Genomic DNA, 12,708 nt, shown 5'->3' with positions numbered 1-12,708 from the left:
TTTATAATTTTTGTTCAGTTCATGTAAAGCAAAAACAGCACCTATGCAATACTCTGGTCAGTGCTCTTGATATGCATTACATAAAAGCCATGAAAATTTATCCATATGGTATTTATCAGTGGGAAGTTCTGTTGTTTCAGTTGTCGGAACTAATTTGACTTTTTTAATGAGGGTGTGTGTTACCAGTAGAGCTTGTAAGAAGACCATGACCGTTCATGTGTTTCAGCTGTTTTGTCTCTGGATTGTAGATGCGAGGCTGAGAAGCTCAGAGACGAAAACACTCTTCTGAAGGAGGAAATAACCCTGTTAAATGAGGAAGGTAGTGTTTCCAACCTGAAACTGAGGGAGCTAAATGGATCTCGAGAAGAAATGTGGTAAGAACACAGTGTCCTATGTTACACATGGTTCCTGGTTTGAATCGTGACCTTCAACAGAAGCCAGGAAAAAAAAAAGCTCTCTTATTGCTATGGGAGGTAGAAAGTTAGTGTCAAAGTTCTTGAGATTATTAGAAATGCTGTACGTCTTGAAAATTATAATGATTTGTTCCAGTGACCAACTTTAGTCACTGCAGAGCTTTGATCCTATGAGCTCATACTAGCCTTTGCTTGCTCTCTGTATTTCCAGATGGGGATGGTAAGGATAATTCTCTCACCAAAGAAGCCATCACCTGTTAAATAATCTACTGAGTATAGCAGCAGCAGGCCCAGAAAGTGAGAGCCACCCTATGTACTTGTGGAAAGTAGGTGGAGGAGCTGTTTGCTGACATGTTCGCAGACTAGGCAGTCAAACTGCTTAGCTACCAGGTCTGCCTGCTGTACAGTGGCCTTGTTGCTTCTGGTGTGCAAAAATTACCATGGAAAATGGAGAAGAGTGACTGCCATTTCTTTCAAGGAGGAGTGTCAGACATGTGGCCCTTGGATGGCCAAATCCTTCAAGAAGAGGAGGAGAGCGGGGTGGGAATCTTTCCTTGACCACGTGTGTCAGTCTCATGGGGGAGGGAAGGAAAGTGAGCACTGATTGTACTTATGTGAAAACAGCCTTGAGCACATGGCTGCCCATAACGAGTCAGACCAATGGTACGTCTAGCCCATTGTCCTGCCTTCTGACAGTGGCCAGTGCCAGCTGCTTTGAAGGGAATGAACAGAGCAGGCAGTTGCTGAGTGAGCCATGCCTTGCCTTTCTATCACTAACCCCAAATTAAAAAGCAGTCAAGTAGCACTTTAAACACTAGCAAAACAGTTTATTAGGTGAGCTTTCGTGGGACAGACCCACTTCTTCAGACCATAGCCAGACCAGAACAGACTCAATATTTAAGGCACAGAGAACAGAGTCTGTTCTGGTCTGGCTATGGTCTGAAGAAGTGGGTCTGTCCCACGAAAGCTCACCTAATAAACCATTTTGCTAGTCTTTAAAGTGCTACTTGACTGCTTTTTGTTTTGATAGTGTATAGACTAGCACGGCTTCCTCTCTGTTACTAATCCCAAATTGTTCAGCCATGACTTGGGCCCTTCCAAATTCATGATCCATTTTTGGCCAATTTCATGGCCCCAGGATTTTTAAAAGGACTTCATTTCAGCACTTACAGCTGAAGTTCCATGGTGATGTAATCGCAAAGGCCCTGACCCAAAAAGGGGATGGGTTTTTCTGGCAGGGGGAAGGTAGAGGTTGCAAGGTTATTTTAGGGGGGATTGTGGTACTGCTGCAAACAGCACTGCCTTCAGAGCTGAGCAGTAGCTGCTGGCCAGGAGCCCAGCTCTGAAGGCAGTGCCACCAGCAGCAGCAACGCAGATGTAGAAATGACATGACATGGCATGGTAAAGCCACCCTTCTGCATTCTTACCTGCAGAGCTGGACTCTGTCATGAGCCACCACTCTCCAGCCGCCCAGCTCTGAAGGCAGCAGCGCAGAAGTAAGCGTAACATGATATGGGATTGCTACCCCTACTTCTGTCCTGCTGCTGGTGGTGAGATGCCCTCAGAGCTGAGTGTCTGGCCAACAGCGGCTGCCCTCCAACTGCCCATTTCTGAAGTGAGCACAGAAATAATGGTGGCAATACCACGATCCCCTAAAATACACCTGTGATCCCCTGCAACTCTCTCATTTGAGCAGGAGCTCCAATTTGAGAAACGATGGTCTTCCCCCAGTCCTGAAATCTGCATAATATAGTGTAAAAGCACACCAAAGGACTGATTTCAGTCTGATGTGTTTTTCATGGCTACAAATTTGGTAGGGCCCTAGCCATGACCATCTCTGATGAAAAGATGTTGCAGTTTGAAAAAATTCTACAGTAGCACTTCCTGAAAAGCAGATGTTAATTGTAGTTTTATTCATTGTCCATTACTTAGGCAAAAACTCGAGGCTATAAGAAAGGAGAAGGTGGCCGTGCAGAAGATGGTTGACAACTTGAGAAAACAGGTATGTAGACTGAGGCTCCCTTCTAAATCTCTTCTGGAAAGAGACAGTCGTTGCATAAGGCAGTTTCTTTCAGGTAGATAAAATGCTGTGAAGGAGAGTGGAGATTCACTTGCACACCGTAAAAAATTCCAAGATTGTTGGCTGTATGTTCTCCTTTACTGTCCAGTGCTGGCAAAAAGCTTCTTTGAGGTTTTGCAGCACTGGTAGCATTTCTATTCCTGGTGTTGGCAAAGCAAGTCGGTCATGCAGTCATATTCTGAATTAGAACCTTGAGAGAAGCCATGTCCTTCGTATGGAAGGGCTACTATCCTGGGTGCCTGAGGGTTTGTCTGTACTTATTGCGAGGTTGATGCACTGCAGTTGATTTTTGCCACGTTAGTGGAGGCTGGGCCAAATCAATCTCTGTGGGCTCAGCCGTTGACCCTGGTACTGCACGCTGCTGTGTGGAGTAAGAGATGTTGCTGCAAGCCTGAAGAGCCCTGATCTAGACCAGGGTATGAAGTCGATCCTGGTATGTCGATTCTAGGTATGCTGATAGCATAGCTAGAATTGCATATCTGGGATCGTCTTTGATCCCCAGTGTACACCAGGCGTAAGTCTTGAACCCTATTACAATGAAAGCTTTGTTATCCAATGGGGCGGGGGAGTGAGGGATGCCAGTTGGTCAAATATTCTGGTGAACTCAGAGTTAACTGGAATAAGTGTGGGAGGGGACGAAGGAGTCCGGCTGGGGGTGCAGATGCCAGGCTGGGGCTAGAGATAGAGACTTCAGCGGGCAGGAGGGGGCTCCTGGCAGAGGGAGGCAGTGCTGGATCTGGGTGGCTCCCCCAGCGCAGGGACGTGACCCTGCTGCTCCTGGTGGAAGCACGGCTAGGTGGCGCTATGCGCCGCCTCTATCCACAGGCGCAGCCACTGCAGCATTGCAGAGGCAGTTCTCGGAAGGAGGCGGGTGGTGGCCCGGCGAGCCTGGGACACGGGCATGTCACTGCTTGCGGGGAGCCGCATGGCCCCGTGCCAGCCAGACTACCAGTTGGACTTTCCGGATGAGAAGTGAGGGGGGATGTTGCCGGATAAACCAGCTTTTGCTACATTCCAGGGGTGGGGAACCCGCGGTTCGGCTCCGGACAGCGGCTTGCCTGGATCCAGCCTCCGAGGCTCACTCTCCTCCCAAGCATCCAGTCTGCTGTGGCAGGGGGTGTGAAGCCCTGAGCCGCGTGGGCCGGAGTCAGGCTAGCCGGGGCCAGATCCAGCCCACAGGCTCTACTTGCCAGGGACAGGAAGTGACATTGCTGCTGCCCTTGCCACCGCATCTCCTCCTTCCCCCCTCCCTCAGCTGGGTGAATGGCAACGTAGCGCTGCCTGGAGAGAGAGGCTTCCCTGCCAGCCAATCAGAGCCGTGGAGGCGGTGCCATGGAGCAGCGGGAGAATAACCTCTCCAGGGCCCTTTTTCTCCACCCGGCTGTCCCCCAACCCAGGGGAGGGAGTGCCAGTGGTGTGCATAAGTGTCACCCATTGCCCAGCCCCCTCCCTCAGCCTGTTCCTGCAGCCTCCCTCCCACCTGGATCCCACACCTGCTCCCCAGCAGCCCCTTCTGCACATTGAACCCTGAATTCCGCTCCCCCACACCACCACCATTTTGGTCCCACCCCAGGCCCCCAGAAGAGTTAATCTCGCCTGAGGGAAGCCCTGAACCTCAGTACCCTTCCCCACCTGCTGGTGCTGGAGTGTGAGGGGAATGCGATGCCTCAGTCAGGGGCCGCATCACTGAGAGTTTTAGCAATTTCGTTGTTCATTTGATAATTTCCTGTTTTAATCAGGTAGCAGATCTGAAAAGCAGGAACCAGCAGCTAGACTTTGAGAACACAGAACTTAGCCAAAAGAATTTGAAGAACCAAGCAGAGATTCAGGATCTCGGTCAACGTCTGGCAAGATTGCTCAGGCAGAAGGAGAAGGAAATGGGGAAGTGTACAGCGGAAGAATGGGAAAGGGAGAGATCGAAGCTGAAAGAGGAGCTGGACAACTGTAAAGTTAAGGTGCGGCCTGGTACCGTGAAGGGTGGGACTACTGGGTTTCAGGAAAAAATGCAATTGTATTGCTACCCCTGTGAAAGTAGCAGCCTCTCTCTCTCCGTCTCTTAACAGTGCCTGGTCCCTCTGCCGATATGGGTGCTAGTAGAAGTGGGGAGAGGGAGGGAAATGAAGACAGAGGGTCTGCTCTTGGGCTGTGTTTAAAAGGGGGATTGGGAAGCTGGTAGAAGAGCCCAGTTCCATTTTAAAAACATTGTGTGAAGCCTTGAGGGGATCTGACGCTCTTGTTTTCACCAAGTTCTAGCTTAGGTATTTTGCTAAAGACCATTTGGCCTAGAGCAGCTGTTCTCATTCAAGCCCGCAGGCAGGTTTCAGGGAGGCTGCCAACCAGGGCCAGCATTGGTCTCGTGAGGGTCCTGGGCAGAGAGATGAAGCACCACCTAGGGTGGAAGCCTGGGACCCTGAGTCAGGTTGCCTGGGACTGAAGCCTCAGCAATGTGGCTTTGCTGGGGGCCCCCATAGCAGTTGCTGGGGGCCCCCATGGGGCCTTGGCAGTTGCCATGCTTGCTAACCCGTAACCTGGCCCTGGCTTGACATGCAGGAAACCAGTGGTTATGGTGCTGGTGGCTGTGGCGGTTTTAGAGCATGTGGTGGGGCTGCAGAAAGGAAAGGGCTGAGAACTCCCCTGTAAGGTTCATTTGATGCTGGTGGTTGCTTGTCTCCTGTGTTGGTCTTTCACGACAGCCTGAATTTTAAGGTGAATACAGAGTTCCAGTTCAGCTCGTGTTTTTACTGTTTTCCTTTCCCCAGTCATCAGCTCTGGTGTCTTCCTTGGAGACGGAGCTGTCTAAAGTCAAAGTTCAAACTCTCTTACTGGAGCAGGAAAACCATCTCCTCAAACAGGAACTGGAGAAGACCCAGCAGGTAAAGGACTGTCTCTGCTCTAGTCTGGTTTGTACAGGTGGTGAATTTAAATGGCTGCTCTCTTGGCTGAGTTAGAGGCAATAAGCTTGTTTATACAGAAAGGAAATGGAAAAAGAGTAATTTAGATGTCCTTACGATGGTGTCCCAACGTGTACACGGCTGTAAATTTGCTCCGAAGACTGTTCCCCTCGGTTTTCCACTAAAAGGTGTCCCAAAGGAACGGGCTTGGGGAGCCTGTTGACAATGAATGGGTAGGAAGTAATAAGAAATATGGCCTACGTGGTCATAGCCACATGGTTGCCCAAGTAAGGGTTAGTATACTGATCTATAATGTAAAAATCTATAGGATGCCCTCTGTGGGAGGCATCCATTGGTGCCACAAGGATGCCTTCTCACTGAGGGCTTGTTTATACTTACCAGAAGATTGACCTGTTCATGGTTGATCATCCAGAGTTCGATTTCACACATCTGGTAAAGACGCACAAAACTGAGCTTTCGAGGGTCAGCAGTCAGCCACCATACTCCTCCTCTTGCAAAGCATAAGAGGTCAACAGGAGGAAAGTTCTTATCAACCTCCCTCAGTGAGGACAGACCTTACAGTCGACTGCAGATACATTGCTTCTAGCTATGCAGTTGCTGCAGCTAGAATTGCATATCTGCAGTCAACTGTAAGGACAAGTTTAGACCAAGCCTAAAAGGCTTTTGTAGATGTCAGCTTTACCAGAAGTGTTGGTATCACGATTTCTTTGAAATAAACAGGTTAGAACCAGTGACATCCTGCTTACCATGTGCTCTCAAGTCACTGGAACTAAAGTTCCCATTAAGGTCAGATTATTCATCCTTTTGATCTGGGCTGCATGAATTCAATTTGTGTAACTGCAAAATGCATCCTTGTTAAGACTGAGTGGCTCTCTGCACATCCAGACAGTGCCTGCCCTGTCTCCACAGATGTTTTTAGGGATGTTGTGTCCCACTCTTAAGGGCTTACTCTGCTGCAGGAAGCATTCTTAGCTTGTTGGTGGGTTTGTAAGGCCATTGTGCTTGGGTTTTTCACTTCTTAGAACAATCAGGATTGTAAGCCTCTGCAACGGTTTTGCTGGGGAGATTCTGGGGAGTGTCAAGAGTGTTTGACTCCTGCTCATTAGTAGAAAGTGAACAGGTGTTGAATCTCTAAGGCAGGCTTCCTCTGTCCTAAGCATTCGTTGTAGTTACACGAGCATTAACAGAAGCCAAACAGTTTTAAGCAACCCTACTAAAAATTCTGTCCCCTCTTCTTTGCTGCACTTCCACTGTTTTGACTGTTGTGTTTTTTTGCTTCTACCTTACAGGGAGAACAGCAAGTGAGAGGCAGTAGTTTTCAGAAAGGCAAGGAAAAAGTTTCCTGAAATTAACTGTAGCTTTCTCTGCAGCTGAGGCAGGGACTGATTTTTTTAATCCTATTTTTACAGTGCCTAGCATGATCCCTACAGAAATAGCTGCCTATAATGTTTGTGAATAAAGTCATAAATAGCAGCAGAAGTGCTACTTCATAAGGTGAAAAGGTCTGAGGGATTTCTGTCTCCCACAGTTGCCCAGATGCCCTGATCTCTCTGACTTCCAGAATGAAATTTCTAGCATAATAACTAAAAATGAAAAGCTGCTGAAAGAAAAAGAAGTCCTCAGTGAGGAACTAAACAGATGCGTTGATAAGGTAATAAGAACAACAAACACTCTTATACCTAACCACTTACTGTAGCCAACTCTAATTCCTGTGCAGTATGTTACTCTGAGAAATAGTTTGGCCATTATTTTTTCATTTTACAGTTATGCCAGGTAAATGTTTGTCTATTTCACTATGTGTATCCAGGCCTCCGGATACTCTGAGTTTGGAATTTGCTGTCGAATCAAATTGTAGTAAATCTGTGCTCCAGAATCAAAAGTTTCATTTTAAAAAATATAATAATGCTACTGTGTAGACATACCCTTAGAGTTTGTGTAAACTGGGCTTCTTATGATTTAGTTTTAAGGCTTTTTGATCCACCAGCTGGCAAGGAACTAGTTAATTCAGTTCTAATTCACAATTGTCTATTTTGGTGCCTGAGTGAACACTCTCAATCTGGATTAAGTGTACTACTTCAGTTTAAATTAGCATTTTTTCCCATTCCAGGAACCCAAATGACTTCGGTGGAGAGCTTAGGTCCAGTCTCAGCCTTGGGAACACCCACCCTTTACTGTATCGGGCATTTTTGACTGGTGGTTTTGTTACATCTTCTAAAGGACAGCTAGAAATAAGATTGTATTTTCACTGTAGCCTGCATCTTTCGTTTCTAAACTGATGGCTTTGAACTCAAGTCTTAACAGGCATGCAAATTGTATGTGTGTTTTAGTTCCTTGCTCTACCACAGTTTCTTTGTCTGAAACCCCGTGCAACTCAACTCTCGTCAAAGTCAGCATGAGCTGGAGAAAGAAATTCCCAGCAGTATTTTGCGTACAGATGAATGGTGCATTGTCATTCCATGTATTCCTCCTTGTGCTCATTTCAGGTCGCTAAAGTGAATTTGTTGGAGAATGTTATTGCCAGTTTGAAGCAAGAGCAGAAATCTTGGGAACAACAAAACCAGACACTGAAAACACAGCTCACAGTCTCCCAAGAAAAGGTACAGCAGGATGTTTTGTTTTGTTCCTTCTAAAACAGACATTTTTGTTAACCGTTTGGACCAGGCAGGAGTTTGCACAAAAGAGTCCTCTTGTCCTATGTGTATGGAGTTAATTGGGGTGATTTGAAGGCAGCCTTCAACTTCCTGAAGTAGAGCTCCAAAGAGGATGGAAAAAGGCTGTTCTCAGTACAGATGGATGGCAGAACAAGGAGCAGTTGTCTCAAGTTACAATGGTGGGGGAGATCTAGGTTGGATAGTAGGAAAAACTGTTTCGCTCGGAGTGTGGTGAAGCACTGGAATGCATTATCTAGAGAGGTGGTGGAGTCTCCATCCCTAGAGGTTCTTATGTTCCTGGTTGGGGTGATTTAGTTGGGGTTGATCCTGCTTTAGGTGGGGGGGCTGGACTTGATGACCTCCTGAGGTCCCTTCCAGCCCTAGGATTCTATGAATATGCGGGGCATTTTGAGTCTCTTCTTCAGTGAATTCATCACAGGGGCAAGTGAATGTGGAACATGGGACGGGTAAATTTCTCTGGGAGGGTTAGCCATGGTTTCACTACCACTGTTCAATTTCCCCTTGGCTTGTGCCTGCTTCCCAGTTCACTGGTGTACCTGCGAAGAGACATTCTGCACCAGCTAGTACTAGACCCTGTAACCTCTTCTTTCCTGCTACTGCTTCCCTTCTCCCAGCTGGCCCGCTAGGGGAGAAAAGAGAAGGGAGAGTTGCCTGGCTGACGGTAGTTGTGGTACAAGAGTTATCCTGCATGGCTAGAATTAACCTCAGCAGAAATCTTTCACATTTCCTCCATTGGTGGGACAAGATTATGGGAGGGGCGGTCAGAAACACAAGTGTCGCATTCAGTGTGTTTGGTGGCTGCTAACTAGAATGGCAGCTCAGGTCATCTAGCAGCTGACTGCCTTATAATTTTCCTGCACCTCCATCTTGTGTTGGGCAGAAAACCTATTCATTCCCCCCATTCGTTAAGGATCCTCACTATGTTCTTACCCTAGGCACCTCCATAGATCACTCTTGACCAAATGTATACACTGATGATGAATTGGTTGTCATTGAATTCTGTTTGTTTTTTTTTCGCTTTTACTCACAAGTAATCACTAAGAATGTCTGTTCCTTCCGTGTAGCCAGTCTAAAGCTGTCCTTTCTCATGCATTTCAGGTCCTGAGTCTAGATGAAGCTCTACAAAATATCAACCTTCAGGTATCGCGGCTAAAATCAGACCTACGAGTGACCCAGCAGGAGAAGGAGACTCTTAAACAGGAAGTGATTTCGCTACACAAGCAACTGCAAAATGCCAATGATACGGTAAATCTTGAATAACTAACTTCCCATGCTAGCATGGCCTCAGAATATCCCAGCTTATTGATTATCTGACAATTTCAAGTGAAAATTGCAATTGCAGCTTTCTTTTGAAGCCTGTTGTATCCTACATAATAGTCTAATAATACACGTCAGAATTTTGTTAGCCAAGAACATATATAGCAGCAAAGCAAGTAGCAATTACTATTTGGTTGTGGACATCTTGAGAATAATGGAAATCTGGTTCCCTTTCTCACTGTGTTTAACCTAAAGCCACACTACTGCAGAGGAACAACCTGCTGAGGGTTGATCTTCCAGTCTTCCATGCGTGCACGAAATGGTGCTTTCCAGGGCAAAAGTTGACCCTGGAACTCCTTGCGAGCAGCAAGGATTAAGGAAGGCTGGTGGGAGAAACACTCCTGTCAACCTTCTTCTGTGCTGACAATCACTGAAATTGACTTCTGATGAGTTGATTTATAGCTACACACTTCACGTAGCTAAAATTGTGCATCGGTGGTTGACCTCTGTCTAGACCTAGACATATAGACATAACCTAAAATATGAGAGCGCTTGGTATAGGTGTAAGAAGAAAGGGACTGCAGGAGGTTTGTAGCGGGTACTCCTCCAGCCTTGGATTTCCATTTATAATGTCCTGTAAAGAGCAGCACCTTCCACCAGGTTTCTTTGAGGAAGTCTGCATAGAAGGTCTCCCTTTACTTCATCAGCTTAGTGCTTGTACTCCAAGAACACAAGCGGCCAAAAGAGAACAGTGAGCTCTAAAACTGTACCCCACATAGGCCCACAGTGGGCTGGGGGAAGGCAGCAATTGCTCTAGGGCCCAGTGATGGAAAAGGGTCCTGGGCTCCCAGCTGCTGCTACTGAGGCAATGGCCAAAGCTGCGGCCCATTACATTGCAGCTGGAGCCCTGCCCAGCACCTTTGCTGCCCAGAGATGCACTCTGAGCTGCTTGGGGAAAGCAGCAGCAGCTGCTGAGGCAAGAGAATGAGAGGCTCCAGAGAGAGGTCCAGAACACTAGATCAGACCTCACTTGTTCCAGGGAGAAGGTAACTTGAGAGAGCTAGAGTGCCTGATGTGCAGACCCCCATGGTCATGCCCATTCTGCAGCCTGTAATACAAACACCCACACACAAAATGAAATCGCGGGGGCGGGCGGGTGTGTGTGTGTGTGTGTGTAGTTTTTGTTTGAGATATCCCAGGAGTGTTGTTCCCACCTCCTAGAACAATGATACTTACTTCTGCAGAAGCCCTGTTCTTTCAGCATAGCTATGCCATGAGGTTTGTTGGCATAGCTAGATCAGTAGGAAGGGGTGATTTCCCGCCCCACCTCCCCCCCCTGCCCAGGTAGCTGTCTTGTAAGTTTTGAGAAGACCAAAGCTGCTCATGAACTTTTTTCTTTTAAACAGTACTCCTTTTTTAGGGTTGAGAACTCCTCATGTCTAATCTAACCTTAATAGAAGGCTTCTGCAGGCTGGCTTGTAAATTAATGGAAAATCATTAAATGTTCTTTTAGAGAAGATCCTTTTACTGTAGCCACTCGCAACCTTTCCAGATGATTGTATTCCGTGCAGGAGTCTAATTTGCCATGCGTACTCTTAAGTTACACCCCACCTAAGCTACTTGGTAACAGCATGAAATGTAAAAATACGGATGTCACAGCAGACTAGTCCTGTTAAATTGCTGACTTTCTCATATTATCATATAATTTTGAAATAAATCAATTGGAATAGAAATATTGTACTTACGTTCCAGTGTATAGAGCAGCATAAACAACTGTATGAAGAGTAACAGAGAGGTAGCCGTGTTAATCTGTATTCCAACAAAACAAAGCAGCAGAAATGTAGCATTTTAAAGACTCATAAAATTATTTATTCGGTGACGAGCTTTCGTGGGACAGACCCACTTCATCAGATCGATCTGATGAAGTGGGTCTGTCTCACGAAAGCTCGTCACCGAATAAATAATTTTGTGAGTCTTTAAAGTGCTACATTTCTGCTGCTTTGTTTCATTGTATGAAATCAGTTTGTATGAAGTCAGTTTATATTGACTTCACAGTTTTTTTTTGTGTAGCCTGTTGTAAAACTAGGCAAATATCTAGATGAGTTGATATATCCCCTGAAAGACCTCTGCCTGCCCCAGAAGTACCTGTACCCCTGGCTCAGAGCTGCTGCCTTATTGGAATTCACAATATTTTAGCTCTTAGTAGTGGAGAAAAGGGTGGACTCTGTTCCAAGTTTTTACTCAATGTATAAAAAATAGGAAATATTATGCTTAGGAAATAGATCAGTACTTACATATTAGTTTGAGTTCACTGCATTTTGTTTTGCATTAGATCATCAGTTTGGACATGCTGGCCAGTGGAAACTTGGCTAGAAAACAGATTCTTAATGCTCTCTGATGCCTTACTGTATTCCTTGTTCAATCTATGCATGCATTAGATCTGGCAGCTGGAACCTGTAACGCTTTCCATGAAGCACCAAAAACATCAAAGCCAGTCTGGTATTGTGAAAGCCATAGAGCAAGAGAAATTAAGTTTGAAAAGAGAGTGTGAGCAGCTTCAGAAGGAATTGTCCTCTGCTCACAGGAAGGTTAGTTTCAGACTGTAAAACAAATGAGTTTTCTGGCTTTGCTGTAAAATTTTTTTTTGTTGCAATGGCATTTGATCAGGTGAAAGGCTGTAATTTTATTCGGACACTGTGACATCTGACTTAATTTGGGAAGGGACTTGGGTTTTCTATGTTACGGAGAAATGGGCGATATTAAAGGAGATGTGCAACATTTTAGGTCTATGGTGTCTGTGTCAAGTTTCAACTTGTCCAGTGTGAGCTGGGTGGGTCTCTGTCTGCATTTGCTCATCTGCTTGCCTGAATTGCTGCTAGGCACTGGTCTGTAAGTCTGACTATATGAATTTCATGTTGAAAGCCACATTTCCTGTTCCACTACTGAAAGCTGAGCATACTGGGTTGTTGCACCCTGGGCTTTTTGTGCATGGAATTCCGGGTGAACCTTTTATTCTTTATAGACTTCAGAGACAGCCGAGGAAAACCTGCCCTCAGAGTTTGCTTGGCAGTTGCTTCCACTCGGTTTCCTCCCCTTTGCTGGGCAACACACAAACTCAGATATTCTTTGACCTTTTTACGAAGAGCCCTTAGCTATGCCGCTCATTTATCCCAGCTGTCGTTCATGATGAGCTTCAAAACCTCTGTTACTTCTCACATTGCTCAACCTGCAGTTGAGGGCTCTGGCTTTCTATGTCAGTCTTGGGGATTTTTTTCATTTATGTCAAAGGTGTCCCATATTAGTCTGATATTGAATACTCGAAAGCATTCTGGGACCAACATGGATACAACATTGCTGCCACTGAATATTTGCTT

At 46.1% G+C, this 12,708-nt stretch overlaps 1 protein-coding gene across 9 annotated transcripts in view; it reads left to right on the top strand.

Annotated features, from left to right (window-relative positions):
• NIN (ninein) overlaps positions 1-12,708 on the top strand; it is a 126,164-nt gene that overhangs the window by 86,004 nt on the left and 27,452 nt on the right. For 8 of the 9 annotated variants that reach the window (XM_074996197.1, XM_074996191.1, XM_074996194.1 and 5 more), the window contains 8 exons: positions 249-374; positions 2,346-2,415; positions 4,233-4,448; positions 5,253-5,366; positions 6,934-7,056; positions 7,889-8,002; positions 9,176-9,322; positions 11,773-11,922. In XM_074996197.1, coding sequence (XP_074852298.1) covers positions 249-374; positions 2,346-2,415; positions 4,233-4,448; positions 5,253-5,366; positions 6,934-7,056; positions 7,889-8,002; positions 9,176-9,322; positions 11,773-11,922 — 1,060 coding nt within the window. The remainder of the gene's footprint in view (positions 1-248; positions 375-2,345; positions 2,416-4,232; positions 4,449-5,252; positions 5,367-6,933; positions 7,057-7,888; positions 8,003-9,175; positions 9,323-11,772; positions 11,923-12,708) is intronic. The other variant, XM_074996192.1, reaches the window with a different exon arrangement.

This window comes from Carettochelys insculpta, chromosome 6, assembly GCF_033958435.1.
Source record: "Carettochelys insculpta isolate YL-2023 chromosome 6, ASM3395843v1, whole genome shotgun sequence".
Classification (NCBI taxonomy): domain Eukaryota; kingdom Metazoa; phylum Chordata; order Testudines; family Carettochelyidae; genus Carettochelys; species Carettochelys insculpta.
Note: the sequence above shows the minus strand (reverse complement) of the source record. Positions and strands in the feature narration are given on the sequence as shown.